Consider the following 24,855-nt stretch of genomic DNA (forward strand, 5'->3'; position numbering starts at 1 on the left):
GCGTCCTGCCCCCGGTGCTTTGGAAAGTGGGATAAACCCCACGCGTCCATCAGGAGAGCCAGAGGCATTAGGACACCCGCAGCTTTCCTAGCTTTTCACCCCAAATGCAGCATTTGTGCTTTCTGCCCTTTTTCCAACTGAGATAAACCCAGGAAACCCATTCCGGGGTTGGGGAAGGGGCTTGAGGAGGCCTAAAAAAAAAAAATTTGCCCTGGGAAAATCCCATTCCTCAACCCTGGAGGTGTTGGATCGGGGCTTGGAGCAATCTGGTCTAGTGGGAATTTCTGGCTGGAATTTGTCACAGGCTCTGCTTCCTTCAGGACGTCTCAAGCAACTGGAAAACCTCAGTTAATATGTATTAAACACATTCTTAGTAATAAAAATGTGATTTGTATAATTCTATGTTTTTTCTTTTTTTTCTCTTTTTAATGACTCCTGGTTTTCTCCCTCTGTTCACCTGCAAAATTCCTTTGGCTCCTCTTCTCGAGGGTTTGGGATAAAACAGGGAGAGATCAGCACAAACCCCATGGAATGTGATTCAATTCAGAACCAGAATAAGCAGGATCCACTCCCTTGCCTCTGGCTGAAGAATCACTTGACCTCTGGCTGCTTTTTTTGGAGGAATTCCACCTGTTTGATGACAAATTAAGCACCAGAACCAGCATGGACCCAGCCCTGCTCCCAGTTCAGCGCTCCAGGGAAAGCAGGTTCGGCACCTTCCAAGCTGCCTCCACCCTCCAGGACCTCGTGGAAGAGGATTGAGATACAACACGAGCAAAGGGGTTATAAAAACAAGGACAAGGCCCAGCTCCCAGTCAAGGCCCCCTCAGAATTCCCCACCAAAAAAGGCATTATTTGTAAACAACCCTTCGTTACAAAAGTAAATTTATTATGACCTCACTTTTATAATTCTTTTTTTTTTTTTTCCCCACTCCTGGTAACAGTTTATAAATAACTCCTGTCTGTCTTCACAGCTGGGGTGGGGGTGAGTTTGGTGGTCGAGAAAGGTACAAAATAAAGCAGATTCTGGGTGGTCCTGGTGGTCCTACAGCACCATGGCCTGGGGGTTCCCCAGGAGCAGCGGTGCCAGCCGGAGCAGCGCCCGCACCGGGATGTGCAGCCGCCTGAACTTCAACAGCAGCTCCGAGAAGCTCCTGCTCCCTAAAAAACATCCAGGATGAAGAAAATGAGGTAAAAACGGGGTGGGGTTTGCCTCAAGTAGAGCTGTGATAGAGGGAGCAGAGCTGGGGGGAGCTCCGGAGGTGTTTTCCCAGCAAACGCTGGATAAAAGGTCAGCTTTTATATGAAAACTGGAAGAAATCCCACATTCCATCAGCAAGAAGAACACAAAGAGAACGCCCAGAGGAGAGGTGTGTAGCAGGCACTGGATTGGAATCATCCAAGCCCAGACACAGGAATCCATATGCTCAGTGCCGTGGCCAGCACAGCATTCCTGGGATGGGCACTCCCTGGGGAGCCTCCAGCCCCAGATCCCTCTCCCCACGGAGGGGGTGACATTCCTGTCACAGCCCTAAGCAGGGCACAGAGCTCCCAAAGTTGGCAGTGCAGCTGAGTCCCCTCAGGGGAGCAGAGCACTGGTGGATGCCAGGCTGGGTTGATGGAGGAAGAGCTGCCCAGTGAAAGGGGCCAGGGTTTTTCCCTGGATCCCAGCTCCAGACTCACCTTCCAAGCCTCCAGCTGCCAGCTGGGCTGGTGTGGGCACAGAGTGGTAGATCAGGAAGCAGGCCAGCATGCTCAGCTGGCATTCCTCTGGGGGCTGCCCGCTCAGGTAGGAATGCAGGGACACGTCCCCTCCGGCTGCGAGACACAAGGCACACCAGGGAAACTCAGGAAGCATTCCAGGGAGGATTTCTACAGCAAAATCTCCATCTCCCCACAGGAGGCTTGTTTTCCAACCTCCTTCCTTCTGCCATGGCCACCCTACACACCTTGTTCCCTGCTCTGGCCACCCCTCCCATAAAACTCTCCCAGTGCAGGATTAGGAAGGCATTTTCTCTGGAAAACACCAACTAAACCTCCCAACCACTACAGGCAAACAGAATTCCACTCCAAACTGAAAACAAGTTGGTTTATCCCATTGCCTGCCTTTCCCTTGCCAACCTAGATCAGGGAGACAGGAACCAGGGGAGCAACCCTGGTGGGAGGTGTCCCTGCCCAGGGCAGGGGGGTGGAATGAGACGCTCTGTAAGGTCCCTTCCAACCCAAACCGGTCTGGAATTCTGTGAAGAGCTGGATAAAAGATCCCTCCCCTCTCTACCTTGCAGCCACTGGTCCAACGTGTTGTCTATAGTGCACTTCATGACGGGCAGGAACTCCGAGTTCATGAAGAGCCCTCGGTTGGGGTTCCTGCTCATCCTCTCCTGGTGGCTCCGGGAGCTGAAGAACTCCAGCACCAGCTTGATCTGCCACAGCTCGAAGGTCTCCGACATCTCCCCCCTTTCCAGCCTCCTCACGGCCTGGGAGAGGGGAAACACAGCATGAGGGAGGAGGAACAACCGACGCCATGAACATGAAGGGAAGGGACCCTCAGACGCTGCAGGGAACACTCTTTGCCCCCTCCAAAAAAGGCCCAAATTGTTCCTTAAAACAGAACTAGGAGCTGACTGCACCTGGTCGATGGCGATGTACGTGGGCAGCATCTCTGGGTTCTCCTGGGTGACGCACTCGTAGAGGATGGAGGAGAAAAGATCCAGGATTTCCTGTTTCTGATCAAGGACACGCGTTAGGCACGATTTATTCAGGTTCCAAGCAGAGCACCCAAACCCCTTCCTGACTTCCCCTAAATGCCCCAGGGCTCTTTGGATCTCTTAAACACATTCCTCAAGGAAGGGGGCAATACCAAACCAACAAAAATTAGAGGGTCACCACCCCTTTACACCTTCATATTACAAAACATCCTGCAGAATATTCCCTGTTCCCGTTGCTTGGAGGGCTGCACTCTGCTCCAGAGTTTAATGCAGGTTTCCCCCACCTTTTATCCACGCCAGAAGTGCTGGTGCCCACCAACACGCCCTACCTGGCCCATGTCCACAGTTGGTTTGCAGAAATAATCAGCAAAGGAAAAGAGAGCGGGGTCGGAAGTGAAAGCGGAGATCGCTTCTGGCTGGGGAAAAAAAAAACAAAAAAACAGAGAGATTAAAACACACTCTTAAAATGAACTTTTTGGGTTTGGTGCACAAAGGCAGCAGCAATTGATAACCAAACCTTCCAAAACACGAGTGAGGAAGACTGTAACCCACATCAAAGGTTGGAATCCGTGACCTAAGGGTCAGGACTCCAGTATCTGGAAGTTGGATTCCATGATCTAAAGGTTGAATCCATGATCCAGCCTAAGTGATTCCATGACCAAGCACACCAGGGACAGGAGCATCCCTGGCAGGAGACCCTTGCAGGAGCAGTACCTTGAAGGCCCGTGCTTCGGAGCTGCGGTGAGTGACGGTCTGTGCCAGGAGGCTGCGCCATCCCATGGGATCCTCCTTGTAGGAGAGCTGCCCAGCTCTGAGCTTCACGTACAGGATGCCACCCTTGGAGAGGATCGACCTGGAACAGCACAGTGGGGCTTGTTTCTGTGGATATGGGGACACAGAGGGGCAGCCTGGAGAGGAAGGGCAGCTCCCACAGCTCCCATGCAATAATGTTCCTTTGCAGGCTTTGTCCTAATTATTTACAGCCTGCCCAGAGAAGCTGTGGTTGCCCCATCCCTGGAAGTGTTCAGGGACAGGTTGGATGGGGCTTGGAACAACCTGGGATAGTGGAAGGTGTCCCTGCCCATGGAACAGTGGGATGAGATGGGCTTTAAGGCCCCTTCTCACCCAAACCACTCTATTATTCTATCACTCTTCTCAGATGAGCTCCCAGCCCCAAAAGATCCCTTCTCCATATAAAAATCCCAAACCCCATCAAATCACCACTATTCCTGCCCAATCCTACAAACAGGAGCGTGCAGAGGTCTGAAGTTCACCCCATTTAGAGCATCAGCTGCACTGGGCATGCTTAAAATAACTGAATTACATGTATGGAAACTGCCTTGCAAAATAAAATCCAGCAATGCCCATCTAGGAAGACAGGGAAAATTCTTTCCTGCCATCTTAAAGTACTGAAAGACACATTGTGACACAAGAGCTGATGGACTCAAAGCTCCTGGAGACCCAGGGAGCAGGTAAATCCCAAAGGCAGCAAGTTCCTCCTGGCTCCTGCTGCAGCAAACAAGCGGTGGAGGCTCAGTTCAAGAAAACTAAGCTCTGGAGCAGGAGGTGGCTCGGGATTTGCTTCCTGATGGGGAAGAACCAGGATGCTGCACTAATGGGCTGTGTCTAATTTAATCTCTCCTGCTGACAGTGATCTCAGTGATCTCGGAGGACTTTTCCAGCCTCACTGATTCAAGTTATTCATTGATGGCTTTCACACGAACTAAAAGGAGTTTGAGCTGAGCTCAAAGACTCAGCTGGTTTCTTCTACCACTCCCTGTGAGTGCGATTTCACCCCAAATCCTGTATTCCGGTAAAATCTCCGGTTCCCACAGCTGCCCAACGCGCCCCGAGCGAGCCGAAAACACGGCGGGCGCTTTGTACCGCCAGCAAAACAGCACCTCAGAGAGCAGCAACAGCCCCAACAGTCTGGGAAACGTGACATCACAGCCACTCAAAACCAAACCAAAACCATGAGCTGGAGCTGCTTTCTGGGGCTGCTCCATCCCACTGCCAATTTCTGTGGTTTTTTACTATCAGGTTTTCCCCTGCCCCTGTTTTTTTTGCATGAATTATTCACATCAATAGGTGAAACCAACTACGCAGTTTCTTTCTTTCCTCCTCTCCCCCCGCTCCGCCCCCCTCAAAAAAAAAAAAAAAAAGTGCTGCCAAATGCACAGCAGTGACTTGAGCAAAGCCAGGCTTCTTTCTAACCCGTAGGAGGGGTTAAAAAAAAAAAACCCAAACATTCAGTAAAAACTACTACAAGCTCGTTATTTGGTGAAGCACTAAAAATACTTACTGGAGGTGATTGGTTCCCTTGCTTAAATCTATTAATAATTCCCAGTACCGTGGTCCCTTCACTCTGATCTGTCAAGAGAAGCAGGTTTTTTTTATTAAATAGAACCAGAAGCATTAAATTAAGGGGGTTTGACAGTTGTTTTTTTTTTTTTTTTTTTCTGGGCCCTTTTTCCTGCTGCTCAGCCAGAGAATTCAGAAGGAGGAGCTTTGTTGTCTCCTGTAGCGAAATTTCTGGCACAGGGAACTCCCTGTCCCATCAGATCTTGGAAGATCTTGGTCAAGACCACTGAGAAGCAGGTGGCATAATTTAAGTCCCAGGAGTCACTGCAACAGGGCACTGTTACCCAGAGTCAGGCTAAGGCAGGGCAGGGAATCAAAAAAATCCCTAAATCTCTGCTCCTGCACTCTTTGTGACACAAAAACGGGTGGATTTCCATTGAAATGGAAGAGTTCCTTTACCTGTTTCAGTAAGTGAAGCTCTGGAAGAAGCGTGGGTGCCATCAGCTCCTCGGTGGCCTCTGCGTACCACTGGGTGCCCTTCAAAATGCCACAGGATTCCCAGGTTAGGAAAAGGGAAGAAAAAGGGTATCTTATGGGGAATAACTTCCCTGGCAGCAGTCTGGGGTGTTTCTGTCCCGAGCCCTGAGTAAAATCCTGGGCACAGGAAACATGAGTAAAGTCACTTTCCCACGGATGGATCAACACCGTGGGCAAGTCTGGGAAGTAAAGTTTGCTGTGAATGTGGAGAACTCTTTGCCAGAACCACCCAAAAATCCAGGAGAACCTGGGTCAGTCGTGACACCCCTGTCTGTCAGAGGACACTGGGGTGACTCTCCTCCTGCCCTCCAGGTGCCATCAAAGCACACGGGAGCTGGGAGTGGGATGAGCACGAACCTGTCAGTTGTTTGCAGGGAATTCCTTCAGCACAGCTTGAAACAACCCAAGACTGGAGGCCACACCGATGAAAACTGGGGTAAATCCCAGCGCTCAGGCATCTCCCAGCCCTTCCCCAAGGCCTCCCAGCCACGTTACCTTGTAGGTCACCTCTATGAGGGCATAACAAGGAGAGTTGGAATCCACGTCCACCGGGGTGAGGAGCCTCGGCTCGGCTGCCAGCACGTACAGGTGACGCAGGGCCTGCAGGTGGTACCTGGGGGTGGAAATCAGGAGCTCAGCACAGGCAGGGAATGGTCCCTGAATGCCAAACCACGCCTGGCTCCACAACCAAATCCAGCTGGTGGTGAAACCAAAGAGAAATGCGGGATCCCCAGCAAAGCCTTACCGGTTGTCCGTGCTGTGGACAGGGAAGTGAGGGTACAGGGCACAAAGGAGAGCAGCTATTGAAGAGTTTGAAGTGCTCAGTGAGTATCTGCAGGGGAAAAAAAAAAAAACAAACAGACATTATCTTTTAGTTTCCCTGCTAAAAAACCACAGGGGTTCAAAATATTTTGGTGTTCCCAGGGATGAGGAAAGGAGTTTGCGAGTCAGGAACAATTCCCGTGGCATTTCAGTACCTACAAGACAACTAGACTTGCCTTTGCAACAGAAGGTGTGTTCATGCATCAGTATGTTAGGAAAAAAAAAAGGAAAATGAAGGAAATTGGAAGAAGGGACGAGCCCTGCCTTTGGAAATGGCAAATCACCTTCCTCCTCCCAGGAAGAGGAGCCCCAGAGCCATGTGGTGAGCCAGGTGGAAGCCGTAGTTCATCTCTCCCCCCGTCTTCTTGTGCATGAAACGGCAGAGCTGAAGGACCTGGAGGTTCCCAGAGCCCGCCATGACCATGGCCAGAGCCAGGAGCAGGACACTCAGGCACGTCTCCAGGTTATAGTGACCTGTCTGGGGGCAGAACAAAGGTTTTATTCCTCCTGTGGTCGGGCTGATCCGCTGCTTTCTACCCCCTGGAGCTTGGAAACCACAACCCACAGCAAAGGGGAGAAGCAGCAAATCCCTCCAGAATGACTCCCAGCCTGTAATTCCCACCCTACAATTAATGGGTAAAAGGGCTGGGTGTGTTTCCATCCAGGTTTGGCTGAGGGCTATCAGAGTGTGCCACATGAAGTGAGAGGAAAGCTAGGAAGGACTTACTATGGACGCCGTCGGAGCCGACAAACACTTCAGGAAATCTGTGGCGTATTTGTACTGGAAAGCAAAGAAATGCACCCTAAACACACACCCTAAATACGGATCCTAATGAGAAGTGAAAGGTCTCTGGAGATGGAAGGGGAATAGATAATTCCCCCCCCTTACCAAGCACTGAAATGCTGCCAGATTCTCCGAGCCGGCGAAGCGAAATCCCAGGGATAAACAGGCTCCGGCGATGATGTAGACGTGGGCTTGCCTAAGGAATAACATCAACAGGAAATGACTTCATACCCCTCTTCCCCTCCTTGGAATACACAGGCTCCTCCACCAGTAAAAGGGGGAAAATCGAAAGGGAAGACTCATCCCTTATAGAAGGATATCCCATAAAACAGCAGTCTCCTTTATGGGGCAGGAAAATTCCCTAAGAGTTTTTTTTTTGGGAAGAGTTTTGTGAATGTTACTCACGCCAGCGTTTCTAAGCTCAGGTCCTCAGAGGAAGGCAGCTCTGTGGCATGGAGGGAGATGATGTTCTCCCTTATGATCTATAAAAAGCATGAGGGAAAAGTTCACCCAGGGAAAAACCGACTTTTAATTGAAATTCTGGCCATCAAAGGGATACAAAACAAGTCTGTGGCACAGGCATGTAAAACCTGGTGGGCTTTTTCCTCCAAGGAACTGCTCCCACCCAGAACAATCCAGGGAAGGTGGAAAACTGGGAAGCAAAGACACCAAACATAACCAAACACCTACTTGAGGCACGTTGCTGTTGACCCACTTGGAATTGGGCAGGATGTCATCCCACAAAATCAGGCAGCGAGCCAAGGTCTGAAAAAAGGGAGAAATCCAAAACATAGGGAAGAAAAACCCCACCACACAAACAGCAACGGTATTTTTTCATATCCTTACTGCATCCCAAAAAACCAGACAATCCAGCTGCCTGTTTTCCACATTTTTTTTTTCATTCTTCATTATCAGAAATGAGAAAACAGTTTTTACTTTCAGATGTGCAAATTCTGCTGCCAGAAAAAACAGAAACCCCGGGAAAAAAATCCTTGCAAGGGCAAGATGAAAATTCCCTGTGGAGTTAATCCCATAATTCCATTTATCTGTAACATCGGGAAAAGCTATAATAACGCACCCAAACATTTCATTTCATGCTGCATATAAAATGTGCCTTCCAAATATTTCTCCATGAATTCTGTGCTGGATGACAAGGAAGCTGCCTCAGTACGAGGAGGAATTTTTGGAAGGGCTGAGTTGGGCTGGAGAGCAACAGGGAGAGCAGTGATCCAAGGGGATTCTGGGTGATGGGAACGTGGGTTGGAATTAAAAACCATCAGCTGAATGGACTGAGAAATAAAACCCCAGCAAACCTTACCCTCAGCAAAAGGAATTCTGGCTTTACAAAGTCCAGCAGGTACATGGTGTCCGGAGCTTTCAGCCAGTCAGCGATGGATCTGCAGGGCGTGGCAAAGGAACAGGTCACATCCCAGCAATTCCCAAACGGCAGAGCCACCACCACAGCAGCTTAAACTGCTGTGCCACGCTCCTGCAGCGGCTCCAGGGTCCCCACCTGTTGTTGGTCTTTAGGTAGATCATGGCAAGGGCGAGGGTGGCACCGGGACACGTCACGTCCACGTTGATGGTGTCACCTTCCTGTGGAAACACAGGGAGCACCTCCAGGTGGGAAGGGAATGGCCCCAGGCGGGTGTGTGGGTTCCCAAGGTCACCCAGGGCGTGGAGACACCTCCCAGACTTCCACCAAAATGGGCGGCACCTACCTTGATTTGGTAACTGGGAGACTTGTGCTTCTCCCTGTGCATTCCCGCCTGGAATCGCCGGTGGCCCCCGACCATGTACTGGTAGAGCTGCTCGGGAACGTTGAGGTCTGACATCCCTATCAGGTTACTGCCATGCTAAGGAGGGGAGAGGAGAAGGAAAAACATGGAAGTGCCTTCCTCGAGGAGAAAACCCCCTGCCTTTGGCCCAAGGGTGAAACAGCTCCTATAATCCCATCCCAACGGATAACGAGTGTTCTGCTGATTGCAGCCGACTTACCCCGAGGCACACCATGCCCAGGGCCAGCCCAGATGCCAGGGAATAGGACTCCCTGTCGGTGCAATATTCCATTTCTGGCCCGGGGGGACGCCCTGGAGAAAACAAAGCAGCAAAACCCACCTTTTAAAGTGCCAGTTTAGCAAACAACGGTTTAATTAAGAGCTACTAATGAAAGGAGGGAAAAAATATCCGTCCCTTCTCAGGAAAGTCCCCAGTGGAACTCCAAGGAACTGGCACTTCATCCATCCATCCATCCATCCCTCCCTAAATGGCAACTCCCTCCTAAATGCTGTGGCTGCAGTTCAGAGACACGGTGAGAATACCAGTGCTCTTTAAGATCCCTGAACTTACCCAAATGCTGTTGCTAAAAGAGGCTGCACACCCCCAATTACCAAAAGCAATTCCACCCTTCAAACTTATCCCCATTCCCCTATTTAACAAACCAGAGAGCCTCTCTGTAAAGTCCCACGCAAAATAAGGGCTGTCCCAAGGAGAAACCAGAGCAGGCACAGGAGGAGGACACAATCCATCACAGGTGGTCAGCACCCACCTATCTCGGCCAGCAGCACCTCGGCCGTGTGCCTGTGAGCCGTGCCCTGGTACACCAGGCCTATCCCGATGACGGCAGCCACCTGCACGTTGTGGGGCACGTCCAGCTCCGTGGAGGTGGGAGGCAGCAGGGCAGGGATGTGGATGCTCAGCAGGCGGGTGATGGCCATGTCCATGGTGCCCAGCTTGGCTGCGGAGACGCCGAGCAGCAGCCCGATGCTGGTCATCTCGTGGCCCTGGGGGAAAGGGAACGGGGATGTTGCCTTCAGAGGCGGGAAAACACCTGTCCCAGGGTTGGAAGGGTCTAGTGATGGAACTGCTGAAAAACCTCTGGGCAGAAATGAAGTTTCTTCATTTTGGGGAATCCCAGAATATTTAGGGTTGGAAGGGACCTCTGGAGATCGCCCAGTCCAGGGCCACCTGGAGCAAGTGACACTGGAATGAGTCCAGGTAGGTTTGGAATCTCTACAGAGAGGGAGACTCCATGCCCTTCCTGGACAGCTGTCCCAGTGCTCTGGTCCTTCCATGTGTTGAGGAAGGGTCCCTTCCAGCCCAAACCATCCTCAGTCCCGCACCACAACCACTAACAGGCAGCAACTCTGCCGTTCTCCCACAGCAGGAAACTTCCAGCTCAGTGGTCCAGAGAAACCCGCCCGTTTTCCCTCACCTTTGTCAAGTAGTCGTGGATGTTGAGCGTGGCCAGCTTGGTGAGGTGCCCGTTGAGGCCCAGGGCCATGAGGAACCCCGCGTACTCGTTGGCCAGCTCGGCGATTTTGGGCTTGTTGTAGACGATCCAGGCGGAGTCTATCTGGGAAGCGGGAGCGATCTTCAGCCCAGCGGCCACCCCGTTGTGGAAGCTGGCCCAGCAGGCCATGTTGGGGGGCACGTCAATGTTCCCACTGTTCAGATCCACGGTGGTGTTCCTGGGAGGGGCACGGCCTGCCGGGGACAGAGTGATTCATGGCCATCAGGAACACCCAAACCGGCCACGGGGGGAAGGACAGCTCTGATCCCAGCCGGCCCCTGCTGTGACCACTCCAGAAGAAACTAAGAGGGGAAAAGATTCAAACCCCAAGGGCTGCTACATCCCCAAAAATCACACCTCAGCCATGGAACTCTCCACAGAAAAGCACAGAAGATGCTACAAAAGTTACAGTAAGCTCAGAAGGAAATGGGGTAACAACTGAAAGAAACTCCGCTCATCTCCCACCCACACCAGACTGGCTGGGAAGGAACCACCGCCCCACGTACCGGTGAGATTGAGCTTCGGGATGGGCAGCTGCTCTGTGGGAACGGGATGGTAGGAGAACAGGGTGAACATTCCTCGTCCCACTGGGAGCGCCATGGTCCGCTGGCACAGCTGCAGCAACCTGGTGGGGAACATGAAACCAAAGCCCGGCGCTCAGCACGGAAAACTTCTCCACATACACAGCACAAAATGGACCCCCAAGACAACAGGCACGGGACACAACCACTTTTCCCCCCCCGGGGTCTTTCCTCTTTCTTTTGAACCCCACCCCTTGGTCTGTACCAGATTAATCTCAAAGACACATTTTTTTGACACCTCGTTGGAACGTGACACTAATTTTCCTTAAAGCTGGTTAAATCAACCCGTGCCATTTCCCAGGGCACTTCCCAGCCACATCAGAGGGGAGGTGACAGGAGAAAGCCATGCAGGGCTGGTGGGATCCTGCTATGACTGGTGTAAAACCCATGCACAGAGTTCACAAGGTGCTTCCAAGAACTCTGACCACAGTTCTCTATGATTTACTCTGGAAACACTTTCTAGACTCGTCAGATTACTCAGCTTGGTAGGTCACACAATAACTTGACATATTCCTACTCCTGTAGAGGGTTTTACGTGTTAAGGGTGTCCTGAAATTTGCTTTTTTTTCTGTGTTTTTTTTTTTTTAAAGAAGATACTTTTAACACCCCCGAAATTAGTGAATAAAGCAGCAGGATGGGGGCTATCACAAGGCCACTGGGCACAGGAGGTTTCAAAAGACAGACTGGTGGGACAGTGAGTGTGTTTTGTGTAGAATAAATGAGGGAGGTCCCCTGAGTCAAGCCCAGCCCTGAACAAAGTGTTCTCCAGCTTTAGGCAGGGGATGGATGATGTTTTGTTCTCCACAGCGTAGGTCCTGCTTACACATCACATTTTTTAGGTGGAAAAAAAAAGTGCTACAAATTGCCTTCAACCCCCAACTGATCCCAGCTATTTGGGTTTCGGACTCACTGCTGCTCCAAGGCATTCCACGATTCCACTATCCTTTACCTGTTCTCCTTCTCCTCTATGTACTCGTGGTCGCTGGCCTCCGGCATCTGCACCACGTTGACCCGCACGGGCCGGGCGCTCTGGAGGAGCCTCCTCACCTCCTGCACCCTCAGATCCTCGCTCCAGATCAGGGACATCACCTCCTCGTTCATGTCGTTCATGCCATCCTCGTCCTCCTCCGACTCGGCCGCAGAGGGGATGTCCGAGGACAGCACCGAGCCCACGGACTGCGAGGGAGAGGGGGAGGGAAAGGACGCGACGTCAGGGCTGGAAACACCAGCACCACGGGCTGAACTCACCCAGCACAGCCACGAGACGGGGCTGTAAACACAAGGGACTCACTTGTGCATCATCAACAGCGCCTGGATTACGGAACCCAACCCTTTTCTATGCGTCCTGCACTCAGGCTTAACTCAATGCTCGGTTCAGGCTCAAATATACTGGTCAGGTCTACTTAACTTGGGAGGCACCTGAAATACTCCCAAAATCACGTGCTCCCTACAGGAATTCTAAGGCCAGCCAGGAGGATTTCTGAACGTGGAAATCGAGCACTTTTGCCCGTGGAAATGGGATAAAGAACTACCAGGAGAAGAGGAGGCGACCCCTCAAATACATCAAGGACCACCAGGCTGAGCTTGAGGACGTGACGTGGGACATAGTTCTTGTTCCTTCCACACTCTTTCTTGTTTCAGAGCAACTGGAAAGAATTTTCCCCTCCACAATCAGCCCAGTTTGGGATTAGCCCAGTCAGCTCTTCTGTTCTGCAGATGCTGCCCAGAAACCTGCATTATTTTTCTAATCGTCAATGTTTTCATCAGTCAGAGCTTTCATCTGGATTCCCTCTGCAACAACCTTGGAAAAGCAGGTTATTTATTAAAACAAATGGCCTGCACAGCAGAAAATTCCAAGTGTTTGTTGCTGTCAGCCAACCTGGGCTTCACCACAACTCCCACACCGGAGCTACGTGATCAGAAAAGCCCCAGAGTTGCTGGCACACCCCCTTTCCACACAAGATTTAAGAAATCCTCTCTGAAAACTCTGCTCTCCCTGTTTCTTCTCATCACCCAAGTGCTGCAGAGGGCCAGAAAGAATGGCTGCCCGTGGCTCTTGGGGAACACACGACCCCAGGAAGGCAAATAGACGTGGAGCAGATGAATGAAACCCAATTTTTTTCTGATAAATACACCGTAAATCTCAATTCATAACTGCACCACCCAGCGTCCGTTCTGAAACAGGAAACTCCACCCTGCCCTCCTGAGAAATGACAAACAATTTGGGGTTTTGAAGAGCACTTTATCCTTTTAAGGCAACATCTACTCGAGGCATTGTTATAAAGTGAGCGATAAAATCAAATTTATCATCATTTTTGTGATCCGCCAGTGTTTCGGTTGGGCAGGACTTCACCAGCAGAAAACAAAAAGGGCTTTTTAACGTGGGAGTTTGGACACCTAGTTAATTTACTTCCCTGCTAAATCAATGAGGTTTTGAATATGAAATCATTTTATGCCAGCCTTCAACAGGATTCTTGGCTTCCAATAAAAGATGTTCACCCTCAATCTCCTTGCGATTCCGCACCTCGGGATGCCCCGAAATTCCTAAACCGGTTGCTCTGCCCAAGACACCCAGGGCTGAGAAATCCATCTGTGCCCCTACTCACGGATTTTCCCTTCTGCAGGTTCCCTTCACAGGCCTGTTTGGACAAATCCTGGCGCCCAATGAGGAGACAAACAGCTTCTGGCCAGTCCGAGGCCGGCTGCTCCCGGCAGTGATAGATGGCATCCCTGATGGGAAGGGCCACTCCAAAGGGAAGAGATTCCAGGTCTCTTAACGTGAAACCTTAACGTTAACAAGGAAAAGAACCCCAACAGACCGTGTCACCGAAGCTGGAGGGAGGGTATTTCATGTCATGCTGTTACTTAAAGCTGTTTTCATTCCGCTCTTACCAACATCTGTCATCCAAAGGACTAATTTTTCAGCCAGGCTGGAAACGGATGAGCTGTGCTTGAAACTGCACCTGGAAAACGGTGGAGAGTTAAGGAGAAGCCAATAAAGCTCGTCCAGGAGTCAGCAGAAAGCCAGGAACTCAACACAACACCACCGAACCCCCTCGTACCGATTGTCCTCCTGCTCTGTCTGCTGCTTCCGTGGGCCTAGGGAAGACAAGGCTGCGTTAATTCCACGTTTTCCAAGCACATCCCAGTTCCTAGGGTGGCATCAAAGCATCCTCACCTGATGTGATCTTGTACAAATAATGGGAGGCTTCATTTGCCACGGCGCTCTCGTCCCCAAGGATATAGAGAGCCACGCTCTGGACAGGGGAGAGACACCAAAACAAGTCATTTTAGGGACTGGAATTGCTTTGCTTCCCAGCAAAGCAGGCAGGAAAAAACTGCAATGCAACCTCAACAGGGGAGCAGGTTTATTGTTAGTGAAAGGAGATTGAAGCAATGGAAACAAGCAGCAAACTTTGAGGTTTTGGGAAAAAAGACACCCTGAATTTTCCCACTCATGTGGGAAATGTGTTCCCACTCATCCTTCTTGTCTCGCTCACATCTCATTTCTCTTGCAGAACACACATGTTTATCATAGACACTGTTTTCCACTTGGTTTCCTCCACATCTTGGATGTTATGGAGGCTCCAAGTGAAAAGCTGTTCCCACTCCCAACTTTCCAGCCAGCAAAAACCAAGGGATCAATCCCCAGTTTACTTTTTAATGCTCCCAGACAAGAGAAGCTGGGGAAAAAAAAAAAAATCACACTCAGATTTAAGATTTTGTGTTTTACTGATCCCCACCCACCCAGTATGTCCCAGATGCTCCACATCCAGGGTTATTTCAGCTTCCCTGAGGGATATTTCACTCCCAGCTGGAGCAAGCCCTGCCCACAGAGCTGCTGTGCTGACAGAACAGAGCTCACTGCGCCCCAGTACGTACCAGTACCACCAGTTTGCTCCTTTCACAGATCCCAGGTAAATAGGGATAAGGCTGAACTCCCTCTCCCTTCAGGCAGGAACTCAGCCACTGGAAGATGCTTGGAGGCTCAGCAGAGAAAAAGGAGGGATGGAGCATGAAACCTGTTTGGACTTAACCACATGAACAGCAATGTCAGTGAGTTCAGGGCAGAGAGAAATTCCCCATTATTCCCAAAGAAAGCCCTACAGAACTTCCTTGAGCGACAAACCCCCAGCACTTCCCTCAAAACTTTCCAGATTTCTCCCTCCTGCCACAGGGAACAGTCTGGGAAGTTAACACCACTGAACTGAGCTACAACCTCTTTGCCTTCCTCGTCCACAAACACGAACAGCAAAGCCTGAGCAGCTCCAGGAGATTCTTTTGGTAAGTTTTTCTTACACAACCCGTAAAATCCAGCTGGCAGGACACCAAGCAGACACACAGACAATGTGTGACCCGGTTTTAACGTCAGGTTTTGTGGGTTTAGCTCTGATTTGGTTCTTCTGAACTCGAAACCGAGAGCCTGCCAGCCCAGCAATACTTTCCACGAGAGAGGCACTTCTCACCACCAGGCTTTTTCCACAGCTGAAGATTTCTCAGCCAGCCTGAGCTGGGGCTTTGCCAAGATGAGAGCAGTGTTCTTTGTTCTGTGGAGGCTCCCACGAAACACTGGAGGCACCAACTCATGGCTCTACTGTGCTAATTTCAGTCTGGAATCCTCGGGGGACCACCAAAACCAAAGGGAATATCCAGATATCCCTGAATGTCCTCCTGAACTCACCTTGGTCAATGATGCAGGTCTGTCTGGAGGTTTTGACCAGGGCTGGGTAATCTCTGTAGTAATAATCTATATAAGCTTCCAGTTTTAAATCCCTGGAATGACAGAGAGGTGAGTCCCAGAGTGGGGAAAAAAACCCCAAAACACTGCACCTTCCTGGATGGGAATCCTTTGGGATTCCAAGTAGGTGCTACTGGGGAAGGATCTGGAGCCACAGGAAAAATGAAGGTTTTCAACATTCATCTTCTTCAATACCCGGGAAGTCTGCTCTAATTTGTGCAATTCCCAGACTTCCCACGTAAATAATGAACACTCAGGGCATGATGCCCAAGCCTGGGATTTTCCAGGTGGACATACCTGGCCAGCTGGACCAGGAGAACCACGAGGGAGCGGAGCCCTTCTCCCATCAGACTGTTCAGCTTCAGCTCCTCGTAAATGAGGTGGAGAACAAAGAAAATGGCAGGAATGTGGCTGAAAAGGAGGGTGGAGGAGTCCAAACTAAGGCTCTGGGGAAAGTCATCCTTGGAAGGGGAAACTTCCAGAGGGTCCAGCCGCAAAGCCTTGGCAACGGGATGAGACTCGAAATTCCTGTGGTAGTCAGAGCTCAAGAGATATTCCCAGTCCTAGAGCAAAGAAACAGGGAAGAGAGGCAGAGATCACAGCAAAGTATCACCAAAACATTGTTACAGAGGAGTTTTTCCCCCCAAAAAATCGATCCCAGTGTGACTGTTGGACGGAAAATGCGCTGCACAAGAGATTCAGTGATTAAGGTTCATCCTTCCCATAAAAGAATCAAAGCTTTCATTCCTTAGTCCACCCTAATTCCCTCTGGAAGTGAGAACCCTGACAAGCAACGTCACACAATGCAGTTTTGGAAAAGAAAACTTTTCTTCCCCCCTAAATCCACCTCAGATGAAATTCCATATGCAGAGTGCATTTGGTTTTAAAAAAAAAAAGCCAACACCAAACCCCTCCTGCCTCTTATTTGTAAAAGAGAACCATTTCTTACCTCATCTGACCCCGTTTCTGAGGGCCTTGCCTTCTTTGGAGCAATGACTGGTGAAAGGGAGCCTTCAAAATCAAGCTGCAAGAAATAAGAGGAGTGAAAGCAGCTCAGCAGTGAAATTCCCAAGGTTTCATAAGTGAATTACTGATCACTAAACCCGAATTCAAACCAAGCACAACATGACATAACTTGAGGTGCTTCTAGATTTGCTGGGAAAAAAACCCTATAAAGACTGGAATTTGAAATCCTGTTTAGGAAACAACAATCTGAGCTGTGATCTGTGTTTAAAATGAGAGTAAATTTAAGATGGATTAGATGAGCCAAATCTTTAAGGCATGGGTGTTGGGCGTGAGCTGGGGTCAAACCTTCATCATTTATTTTTATAAAAAACTGCCAGACAAGCACCTTATAAATTTACAGAGTAAAAGAGGCCTGAAATTAGAAATTTCAGACTTGATTCCACTTAATTCACTTTGTGATTTAAGATAAGGCATGACCCATTTCTGCCTCCGGCACCTCTCCCGAGCCGTCTGGGCCCTCAAGGAACCACCAGCAGGCTCAGTGTAAAGCAGCAGGACTCGCTCACGTTCCGTGTCCAGCACAGCCTGTCCGTGTTGTATCCCATCATGTTCATGAGGCACGTGACAAACAGGCTCCACTCCGAGTGGTAGCTGGGTCCTCCCGGCGCGTTGTAGGCGTTGTACCACTTGACCAGCACCTGCACGGCCGTCTCCTTGGGCAGGATGGCTTTGAGCCCCTGCAGGCACCTCTTCACTGGGGGGGGGAAAAGAGGGAAACAACAAAGCAGCTGTGTTTTCCTGGAATTTGCTCCGTCACGTGTCAATCCTCTTACTGGAGCTGCTCTGAACTCTCTAGAAACTCACAATAAAGGCCACACAGCCTCCAAGAGCTGTTCCTTTGCTGAGGCTGAGCACAGAACCACAAGGTGAGACAAAACCAGGGGGGGAAAATGTCCTTTTTTTGCTCGTTGGTGAAGCCAGTAAAGTGTGAACTGGCACCTCAGCTCTTCCCCAGGAATAAAGCATGCAATAACAGAGAGCAAAGTGACCCAAAGCTTTCGGAGTCCTACCTAATTCTGAAGTGGCGATTTCAGGGATACTGATCCGCACCATGGTGTTATTGCTGAGCTCCTGCAAAAAAATCCACAAGGGAAGAGTCAAGTCGGGAAACTTGACTAGTAAAAGCAGAGACCTTTTCTACCAACTCAGAAGCAGTTTGTGTGTTAAGATATCCCCAAAATCCTGGCTGCTTGCTGCACGAAAGATCTGCAACGTCAGGTGCCAGCTCCCTGGAACACTCGGAACAGAGTCTGAAATTACCTTGAAATAATCTCTGCTAACAAAAGCGTGGCCTCAAATGACAGGAAAACACCTACTAGAGTTACTCTGTTGTGTACAGGATCTCTGAGAGCTTGAATGAAAGTCCCAAGCTGCTGGAAAGTACAGTCCTCGACGTAGGGCGAGTCGTGGAGCTTGGAAGAATCCCTCAGTTCTGGAACTGGTGACAGAAGCACACCCTGGAAAGTGGTAAAAATCATTGGGTTTATGGAAATCACAAATAGGTAAACAGCACTAAATAGATTTTCTTTAAACACGGTCTATTTAGGGGATTTACAGAACAAGAAGAAAAGACTCGGCTCCAAAAGTTTCCTTGGAAGTTAAAAGATCAACCAATCATTTGAAGCTGTTGCAACTAAATCCTTCCCAAGGAATATTTCCTCCCTCCTTACCTCTTCCAGGGGTCCCAGGTGCTTATTCAAAGGCTTGGATGGAGTACTGACACTGTCCAAGGGAGTGCTTGGCCGAGGCATTTGGTTGGACATGGTCAGGGATGGAGCAGGAAGGCCGGGAATGAACACCTTTCCCACCTTTTTTTGGTGGGAAAATAGAAAAGAAATAGTTAATTTGTTGCTGCAAATAAACCCAAAAGGTGATTTAATTATGCCACTGATTTTACAGAACTCCCTTTCCAGCACTGCACATAAATTAGGGACGGGAACGCTGTGGCTCACCCGAACCACTCCAGAATAAAGCACCAGATTTCCACTGCCTTCCAGGACCAGGAGTGTGTCGATGCCCTGGAACAACCGAGCAGCACATTCAGCTTCTCATATTTAATTAGGGACACTCCAGTTGGGTGACAAGTGTCCCAGCAGGACATTCCAAGGGGAACAGTCCCCAGGGAGGGACGTACCTGCACCGGAGCCGCATCCTTTGCTGGAATGTTGGTGACAGACCCAAAGATGAGCTGCGACTTATCGTTGCTCTCTTGGAATTTTACACACCTAAGGATTAGGGAAAACAACAGGAAACATAAAAATATTGCCCTGGGTGCTGTTACAGAAAGAAACCACAGAAGTTAAACAGCGCAGATAATTTTTGGTGGAATATCTGGTTCCTTTTTCCCTTGCTTTGCCCCAGATAAGTCAACCTGTTCTCACTGTTGTAGTCCAATTAAAAGCCCTGCTGTACTTCCAGCTGGTGATTCCCAGAGTGCTCCCCCTGCTCCCAAGGTTGGAATGCTCACCGCAGCTGGAGCTGGGATTCCACTAAAAAGCACAAGAACTTCTGCCCACAGAGGTCAGTGGAAATAAACACTTTGGACGCTTGGGAATTCTTCTCTCTGTCAAAGAGACACAAGGACCAGGTTAGAACCTGCTTGGCTTCAGAGACCTCAGGAAACCATTCAGGGGGCATGGAATAGCCAGGCAAAACTGCTCCAAGTGCCCAGGCACTTAGGGAGCATCATTTCCCCCCCAAAAAAAAAAAAATCAGGAAGCACAATCCACGAATCTACCCTAAGGAGGCTCCACCTGCAGAAAACACTCTAAAACAAGCTGTGATTTCCCTTTATTTCCCATTTCCCACCACAGGAATTCCTCCCAGCCCAGCACAAGCTGCTGACCTGACGTTTGTGACCGTTTCTGTCCACAGGTGATCGATGCACAGCTCAGGGATGATGGGCTCTGTCTCTGGCACGAGGAAGGAGTCGTTGGAAGCGCTGTTTGGGGACTGGGTGAGGCTGTGCCTCCTCGGGGACTGGGCACTGCTGGAGAAGTTGAATCTCTGCACTCCCGAGAAGGAATGGACTCCCAGAGCCGGGGAATGGGAGCGGCTGCGAGGGGAGACACAGGAAAGAGGATCTTCAAAATTGGGGACAGAAGCAAAGACACAGGGCATGGCTGGAGAGTGGATTTGTAATATCAGGGACAGAATCCCAGGCAGCTCATATCCTGACTTTGAAAAGCAACAAACTCCACCCCAAATCAGTCACTAGTTTAGCGTCAGATGCCTTTACCAACGCACATCCCAGCACAGGAGAGTGTTTCTCCAGTTAATTTCCAGTAATCTCATCTCTGCCAGAATCCAGTAGATGAGATTTCAGGAGGAAGAAACACAACATTTTCAGTTGTGCTGTCCATTCCATGAAAAATCTCTCCCAACCTCTTCCCTCTAACTGTGGTTTTCTTTAGAAAAGTGACCCAAACCCACTCGTGGGACCTGCAGACATTCCGACTCAATAACAGACTGTCTGTGTCGTGACAGAGCAGCCTCCCTGGCCCCTGCACAGGATTATCCTGCTGTGCTATTGGGAGAACGGCACAGCAAGAGAATTCCAAGAGGGCTTTAAGGTGCTGCAACACAAAAAGGCACCTGCAATTCAGAAGGAGGGACTTCCCAGGGCAGAGAAAGACAAACAGCAAAACAAATATCCACGCAATTGCCCAGCTCCCATCCTTTGGGGAGCGCTGTGTGTTTCCCACCTCAAGGCAGCCATGTTGGAGATGGTCGGGGAGCGGGACTGCAGGCTGGGAGAGGACCCGGATCTGCTCTGGCTGTGGATGGACGAGTAGTTCTGGAAGGGGGAGCCCCCGGGGGAGTCTCCCTTGGAGAAGCTTCGGAGATGGGCGGTCAGGGAGCTGTTGGTGGCCACGTGCTGGGGAGTGCCCACCTGCTCCGGGAACTTCAGCACCATGCTCTGCTCCTGGGACACGAACCAACAGCCAGGAGGAGCTTATTCCGTCAGTTAGGTGTTAATTCCCGCCTTCCCACTACATTGTTTCCCACTTTTCTTACAGATCACGATGGTTTGGAGCCCAAACCTTCATGGAATAACATGTCAAGCACTGTATGATCCATGACCACCACCCTCACGTGACTTCCCTGGCTGTCGTCCAGGCAAACCCATGCAAGGAACCACTTAAAAAAAAAAAATAAAACCACCACCCCCCCAACAAACACCTTATTCTTGCAAATTCCATAAACCACAAGTATACCAGGTGTTCCTAACACCCAGAGCCACCAGGATGTGGAAACACACAGAGGGTTTTTTTCCAGTGATCCTCCTTAGTCCCCGTGGAATTGGTACCTCAGGCTTGACTCTCCGGAGAGCCCAGACCGTGTGTAAGCTCTGCACAGTGTCGTAGGTCATCACAATGGAAGGGTCAGAGCTGAGGAACACGATCCTCAGGGTGTGGTCAGCCACGTACTGCACTCGGGAAGAGCCAAACACACCTGGGAAACAGCAGTTGGCTCCGGTCAGGGCAAAAGGATTGTTGCCATAACGGTATTCTGAGCATTTTCCATTCCCTCTTCCCTCCACAATCCGGGTTTTTGTTCCTAACGGTTTAACTTCTCACTTGCAGGTGATTATTTCCACACTTTTCAACCCAGAGAATGCTCAAGGCACACGCTAAGGTTTGATCCCACCCTGAGGGACTCCGGTGACAACCCCTGAAGGGCCAAACGTACCTCCAGACTTCCAGACAAGAGGAGTGATCTCATCCAAGGGGTGCAGCATGCTGAACATCGTGGGCAGGGGCTCCCTAGGGAGAATCCAAACAGATCAGAGCCTGGAATCTGACAGCAGGGACACCTATTCCGTTCCCAGAAGCTTGCTGGATTAACTTGCTGGATTAAACTCAATTCCTCAGTTTTTAGGGCCTCTATTTCTAATCCCAGCTCTTCTGGGTACTAGAGAATCCCGAGTGCCTGGGATGGACACACAAAGCCCACACTGTCCAGCTGCTTCCTCTGGGATCCACACGGGGCTTCCACAGGGACTGGAATCCTCACCCAACAGGGAACAGGATCCTGACAATCCCTCAGTGAATCTTCCCATCCATCACATCCACCCTCATCCATCGATTCCCAGGACAAACCCTACTGAAATCAGGCTGGTGACACCCACATTTGTGCCTCCCAGATCCTATTCCCAGGACTACCGCTCCCAAACAATTCTTAACACTCAGTTTTGGGCGTTCTCACTCAGGATCACTCAGGGAAGGGATAAAAAGGCTGGAGGGATCACATCAACAGAATTCCAGAACGGTTTGGGTTGGAAGGGAAGATGATCCAGTTCCCACGCCCTGCCATGGGAAGGGACACTTTCCACTATTCCAGGTTGTTCCAAGCCTCGAACACTTCCAGGGATGGAGCAGCCACAGCCTCCTCTTTTTTCACCTGATTCCACCCTTTCCCATGACAAACACAATTCCTTATTGGATTATCCAACAGTCTGTCAGGAAACAACCCAGACCCCTCACCCCATACCTGGGTGGGCTTGGAGGCACCTCGTGGGAAGAACTGCTGCGCTCAAACAACAAACCATATTTCGTTGGCCAGACGTTTGCAACCTATAAAATAATGGTAAATGGGACTTATGGTGAGGAAAAAAACCCAAAATCAAGTGTTTTCTCCACTGGTTATGCTTGAGGATTTTAGAGTAAATTAAGATGCTTAGGCTTTTTCTTGAGAGCAGAACATCATAAATCAGAGTAGCTTGTGAAGCAAAATGGTGCACTTGTGGACAAAAAAGGAGGACAGGACTTACCTGGAAAGGCAAAGCTGCAATGTAATCCTTTCCCTCCATGCTGTGCACATTTATACAGGAATTCTGCAAGATGCAGATACACTTCTCTACTGTTTCCTCGCTACTTGAAACTGGGAGTAGAAAGAAAGGAAAAAACAATGACACAGTGAAGTTAATCCCTTTTTCAGACATCCCTTATACACAAAAAGTAAATTTTTAACATAGCGAGGCTTGGTGAATGAGGTCCTGGAGCGTGTCTGGAGATGGAGAGTGGAGCTGGGGAAGGGTCTGGGGGACAAGGAACCCCTGAGGGAGCTGGGGGAGCTCAAGGGGGACCTTCTCACTCTCTCCAACTCCCTGACAGGAGGGTGGAGCCAGGTGGGGATTGGGCTCTGCTCCCAGGGAAAAAGTGACCGGTGAGAGGTAACAGCCTCAAGTTGTGCCAGGAGAGGTTTAAGTTGGATACTGGGAAAATTCCTAAAATTCCTCCCCAGAAGGGCTGTCCAGCCCTAGCACAGCTGCCCAGGGCAGCGGTGGAGTCCCCATCCCTGGATAGGGGTTTAAACCCCCCCTGGATGTGACACTTGGGGACATGGGTCAGTGGTGGCCTTGGCAGTGCTGGGGGAACGGGTGGACTGGGTGACCCTGGGGACTTTTCCAACCCAAGCAATTCCATGATTCCGAGCCAGGGGAGCTGAGCTCCGAGCACCTGCCCAGGACACTCACCATCAGCTTTTTCGGATTTTTCCCGGGGGACGGTGAAGTCACACCACAAGGCCTGAAACCCAACGCAGACCAATTAACTCCCAGCGAGCTGATGCTCCCTACACACGAGGCCATCTTCCCAAAATAAGCCCGACCCGAACACCCCCTGGATTCACTCAGTCTCCCTCTCCCCAGGTTTCCCCCACCTGCAGGACGGGGCTGTCGACGGTGAACGCCTTGTACACGGCGGACGCCTGGCCCCTGCTGCCCTTGCTCCAGATGACCACGTTGCTGGCCACGTACAGCTCCTCGTCGTAGTCCACCTCTTCTCCCACGTCGCTGACGCCCTTCCTCAGCTGCCAGCTTTCCTGGAAAACGGGGGGCTTGGTAAGGAGAGGTTAGAGGACCCGGCGGTGGGATCAGTCTGGCCGGTTACGAGGCGCTGGCACAGGCTGCCAGGGGAGGCTGTGGATGCTCCATCCCTGGCAGTGTCCAAAGCCAAGTTGGACGGGCCTTGGAGCAACCTGGTCTGGAATTAGATGGGCTTTAAGGTCCCTTAAGCCCAAACCAATCTGTGATTCTAGATAAAGGCAAATCCGAATCCATTTAGAGTGATTTTTATGGGAGCCAGGGATGTAAAAGGGAGGAACAGATAAGAGAAACCCTGTGTTGAGTCATGATATTAAAAGTGAATCCACTTCTTTCCTAAACTCCTTCTCAGAGAGCAGCTGGGGTGCGGATAGATCTAATCTTAGGCTCGGTCTGCATCAGAGAGGGTGCTCACCTCGAGAACAGAAGGCTCCAGGGAGACCTTAGAGCCCCTTCCAGTGCTTAAAGGGGCTCCAGGAGAGCTGGAGAGGGACTTGGGACAAGGGATGGAGGGACAGGGCAAGGGGGAACGGCTTCCCACTGCCAGAGGGCAGGGTTAGATGAGACCCTGGGAAAGAATCCTTCCCCGTTTGGGTGGCGAAGCCCCGGCACGGGTTGCCCAGAGGAGCTGCGGCCGCCGCATCCCTCGGCCGGGGCTGGGAGCCCGGCGGTGCCTGGGACGCCCCCGCGGCACGGGGCGAGACGGACGAGCTCCGAGCTCCCTCCCCACCCGCCCGAGGCGAGCGCTGCCGTACCCGGTGTCGGTCGTGGATGGTGACCTCCCGCAGGGACCCCACGAGCCCGGCGGCGCCGTCGGAGGAGCAGAGCTCCGGGGCGGGCTGCAGCCGCCGCAGCTGCAGGCTCAGGGCGCTCGGGTGCCGCCGGCTCCGCTCGCGGCCCCGCGGCGCGAACTCCTGCAGGTCGCCGGCCGCAATCATCGTCGCCCTCTCAGTGTCACAGTGGTCCGACATGGGGCCCCGATATCCTCATTATTTCCGGGACGCTCGGGCGGCTCCCGCGGGCTCCGGGACACGCGCGGGCCGGCGCCGCCGGCTCCTCACACGGGCGCGGCCATCTTGGCGCTCCCGCCCTGCCCCGCGCGCCGCGCGCGCCGCCGGGACCGCCATGGCGGGGCCCGCCGCCTCCCTGAGGGGAAGGGTCCCCCCCTCTCCCGCCGCCTCCCTGAGGGGAACGGTCCCCCCCTCTCCCGCCGGGAATCCCATGCCAGATCGCCTCCCAG

At 51.2% G+C, this 24,855-nt stretch overlaps 1 protein-coding gene across 1 annotated transcript; it reads right to left on the reverse strand.

Moving 5' to 3' along the window:
* Positions 1 to 868: 868 nt before the first annotated feature.
* Positions 869 to 24,677, reverse strand: ANAPC1 (anaphase promoting complex subunit 1). Its single transcript, XM_027905251.1, has 47 exons — positions 24,371 to 24,677; positions 23,453 to 23,614; positions 23,268 to 23,319; positions 22,563 to 22,672; positions 22,283 to 22,365; positions 21,482 to 21,555; positions 21,099 to 21,244; positions 20,494 to 20,714; positions 19,635 to 19,844; positions 19,257 to 19,352; positions 18,924 to 19,014; positions 18,742 to 18,807; positions 18,460 to 18,597; positions 18,106 to 18,246; positions 17,800 to 17,860; positions 17,296 to 17,483; positions 16,713 to 16,787; positions 16,061 to 16,326; positions 15,707 to 15,798; positions 14,908 to 15,056; positions 14,204 to 14,282; positions 14,088 to 14,124; positions 13,918 to 13,988; positions 13,632 to 13,810; positions 11,975 to 12,201; positions 10,951 to 11,069; positions 10,367 to 10,638; positions 9,701 to 9,935; positions 9,151 to 9,242; positions 8,874 to 9,008; positions 8,666 to 8,748; positions 8,471 to 8,549; positions 7,843 to 7,917; positions 7,558 to 7,634; positions 7,258 to 7,348; positions 7,096 to 7,149; positions 6,653 to 6,846; positions 6,292 to 6,378; positions 6,042 to 6,159; positions 5,469 to 5,546; positions 5,011 to 5,078; positions 3,423 to 3,561; positions 3,038 to 3,124; positions 2,631 to 2,726; positions 2,279 to 2,477; positions 1,684 to 1,818; positions 869 to 1,161 (listed from the first exon to the last, which is right to left on the reverse strand). The coding sequence occupies exons 1-47, from the start codon at positions 24,584 to 24,586 to the stop codon at positions 1,046 to 1,048; spliced, it is 5,859 nt and encodes a 1,952-aa protein (XP_027761052.1). The 5' UTR covers positions 24,587 to 24,677; the 3' UTR covers positions 869 to 1,045.
* Between the last annotated feature and the right edge of the window lie 178 nt (positions 24,678 to 24,855).

The sequence above is a fragment of the Empidonax traillii genome, unplaced genomic scaffold (assembly GCF_003031625.1).
Source record: "Empidonax traillii isolate 1590-97213 ecotype Southwest subspecies unplaced genomic scaffold, ASM303162v1 scaffold1134:size187968, whole genome shotgun sequence".
NCBI classification, from domain to species: Eukaryota; Metazoa; Chordata; class Aves; order Passeriformes; family Tyrannidae; genus Empidonax; species Empidonax traillii.

What these genes read in the sequence shown, in the direction of transcription:
- ANAPC1 (XM_027905251.1), bottom strand. Translation starts at nt 24,586, where the DNA reads ATGTCGGACCACTGTGACACTGAGAGGGCGACGATGATTGCGGCCGGC. An exon ending in AGGATGCGGCTCCGGTGCAG is followed by an intron (nt 18,808 to 18,923) that starts GTACGTCCCTCC and finishes CGGTTGTTCCAG; the next exon opens with GGCATCGACACACTCCTGGT. An exon ending in CCTTTGGATGACAGATGTTG is followed by an intron (nt 13,811 to 13,917) that starts GTAAGAGCGGAA and finishes GTTAACGTTAAG; the next exon opens with GTTTCACGTTAAGAGACCTG.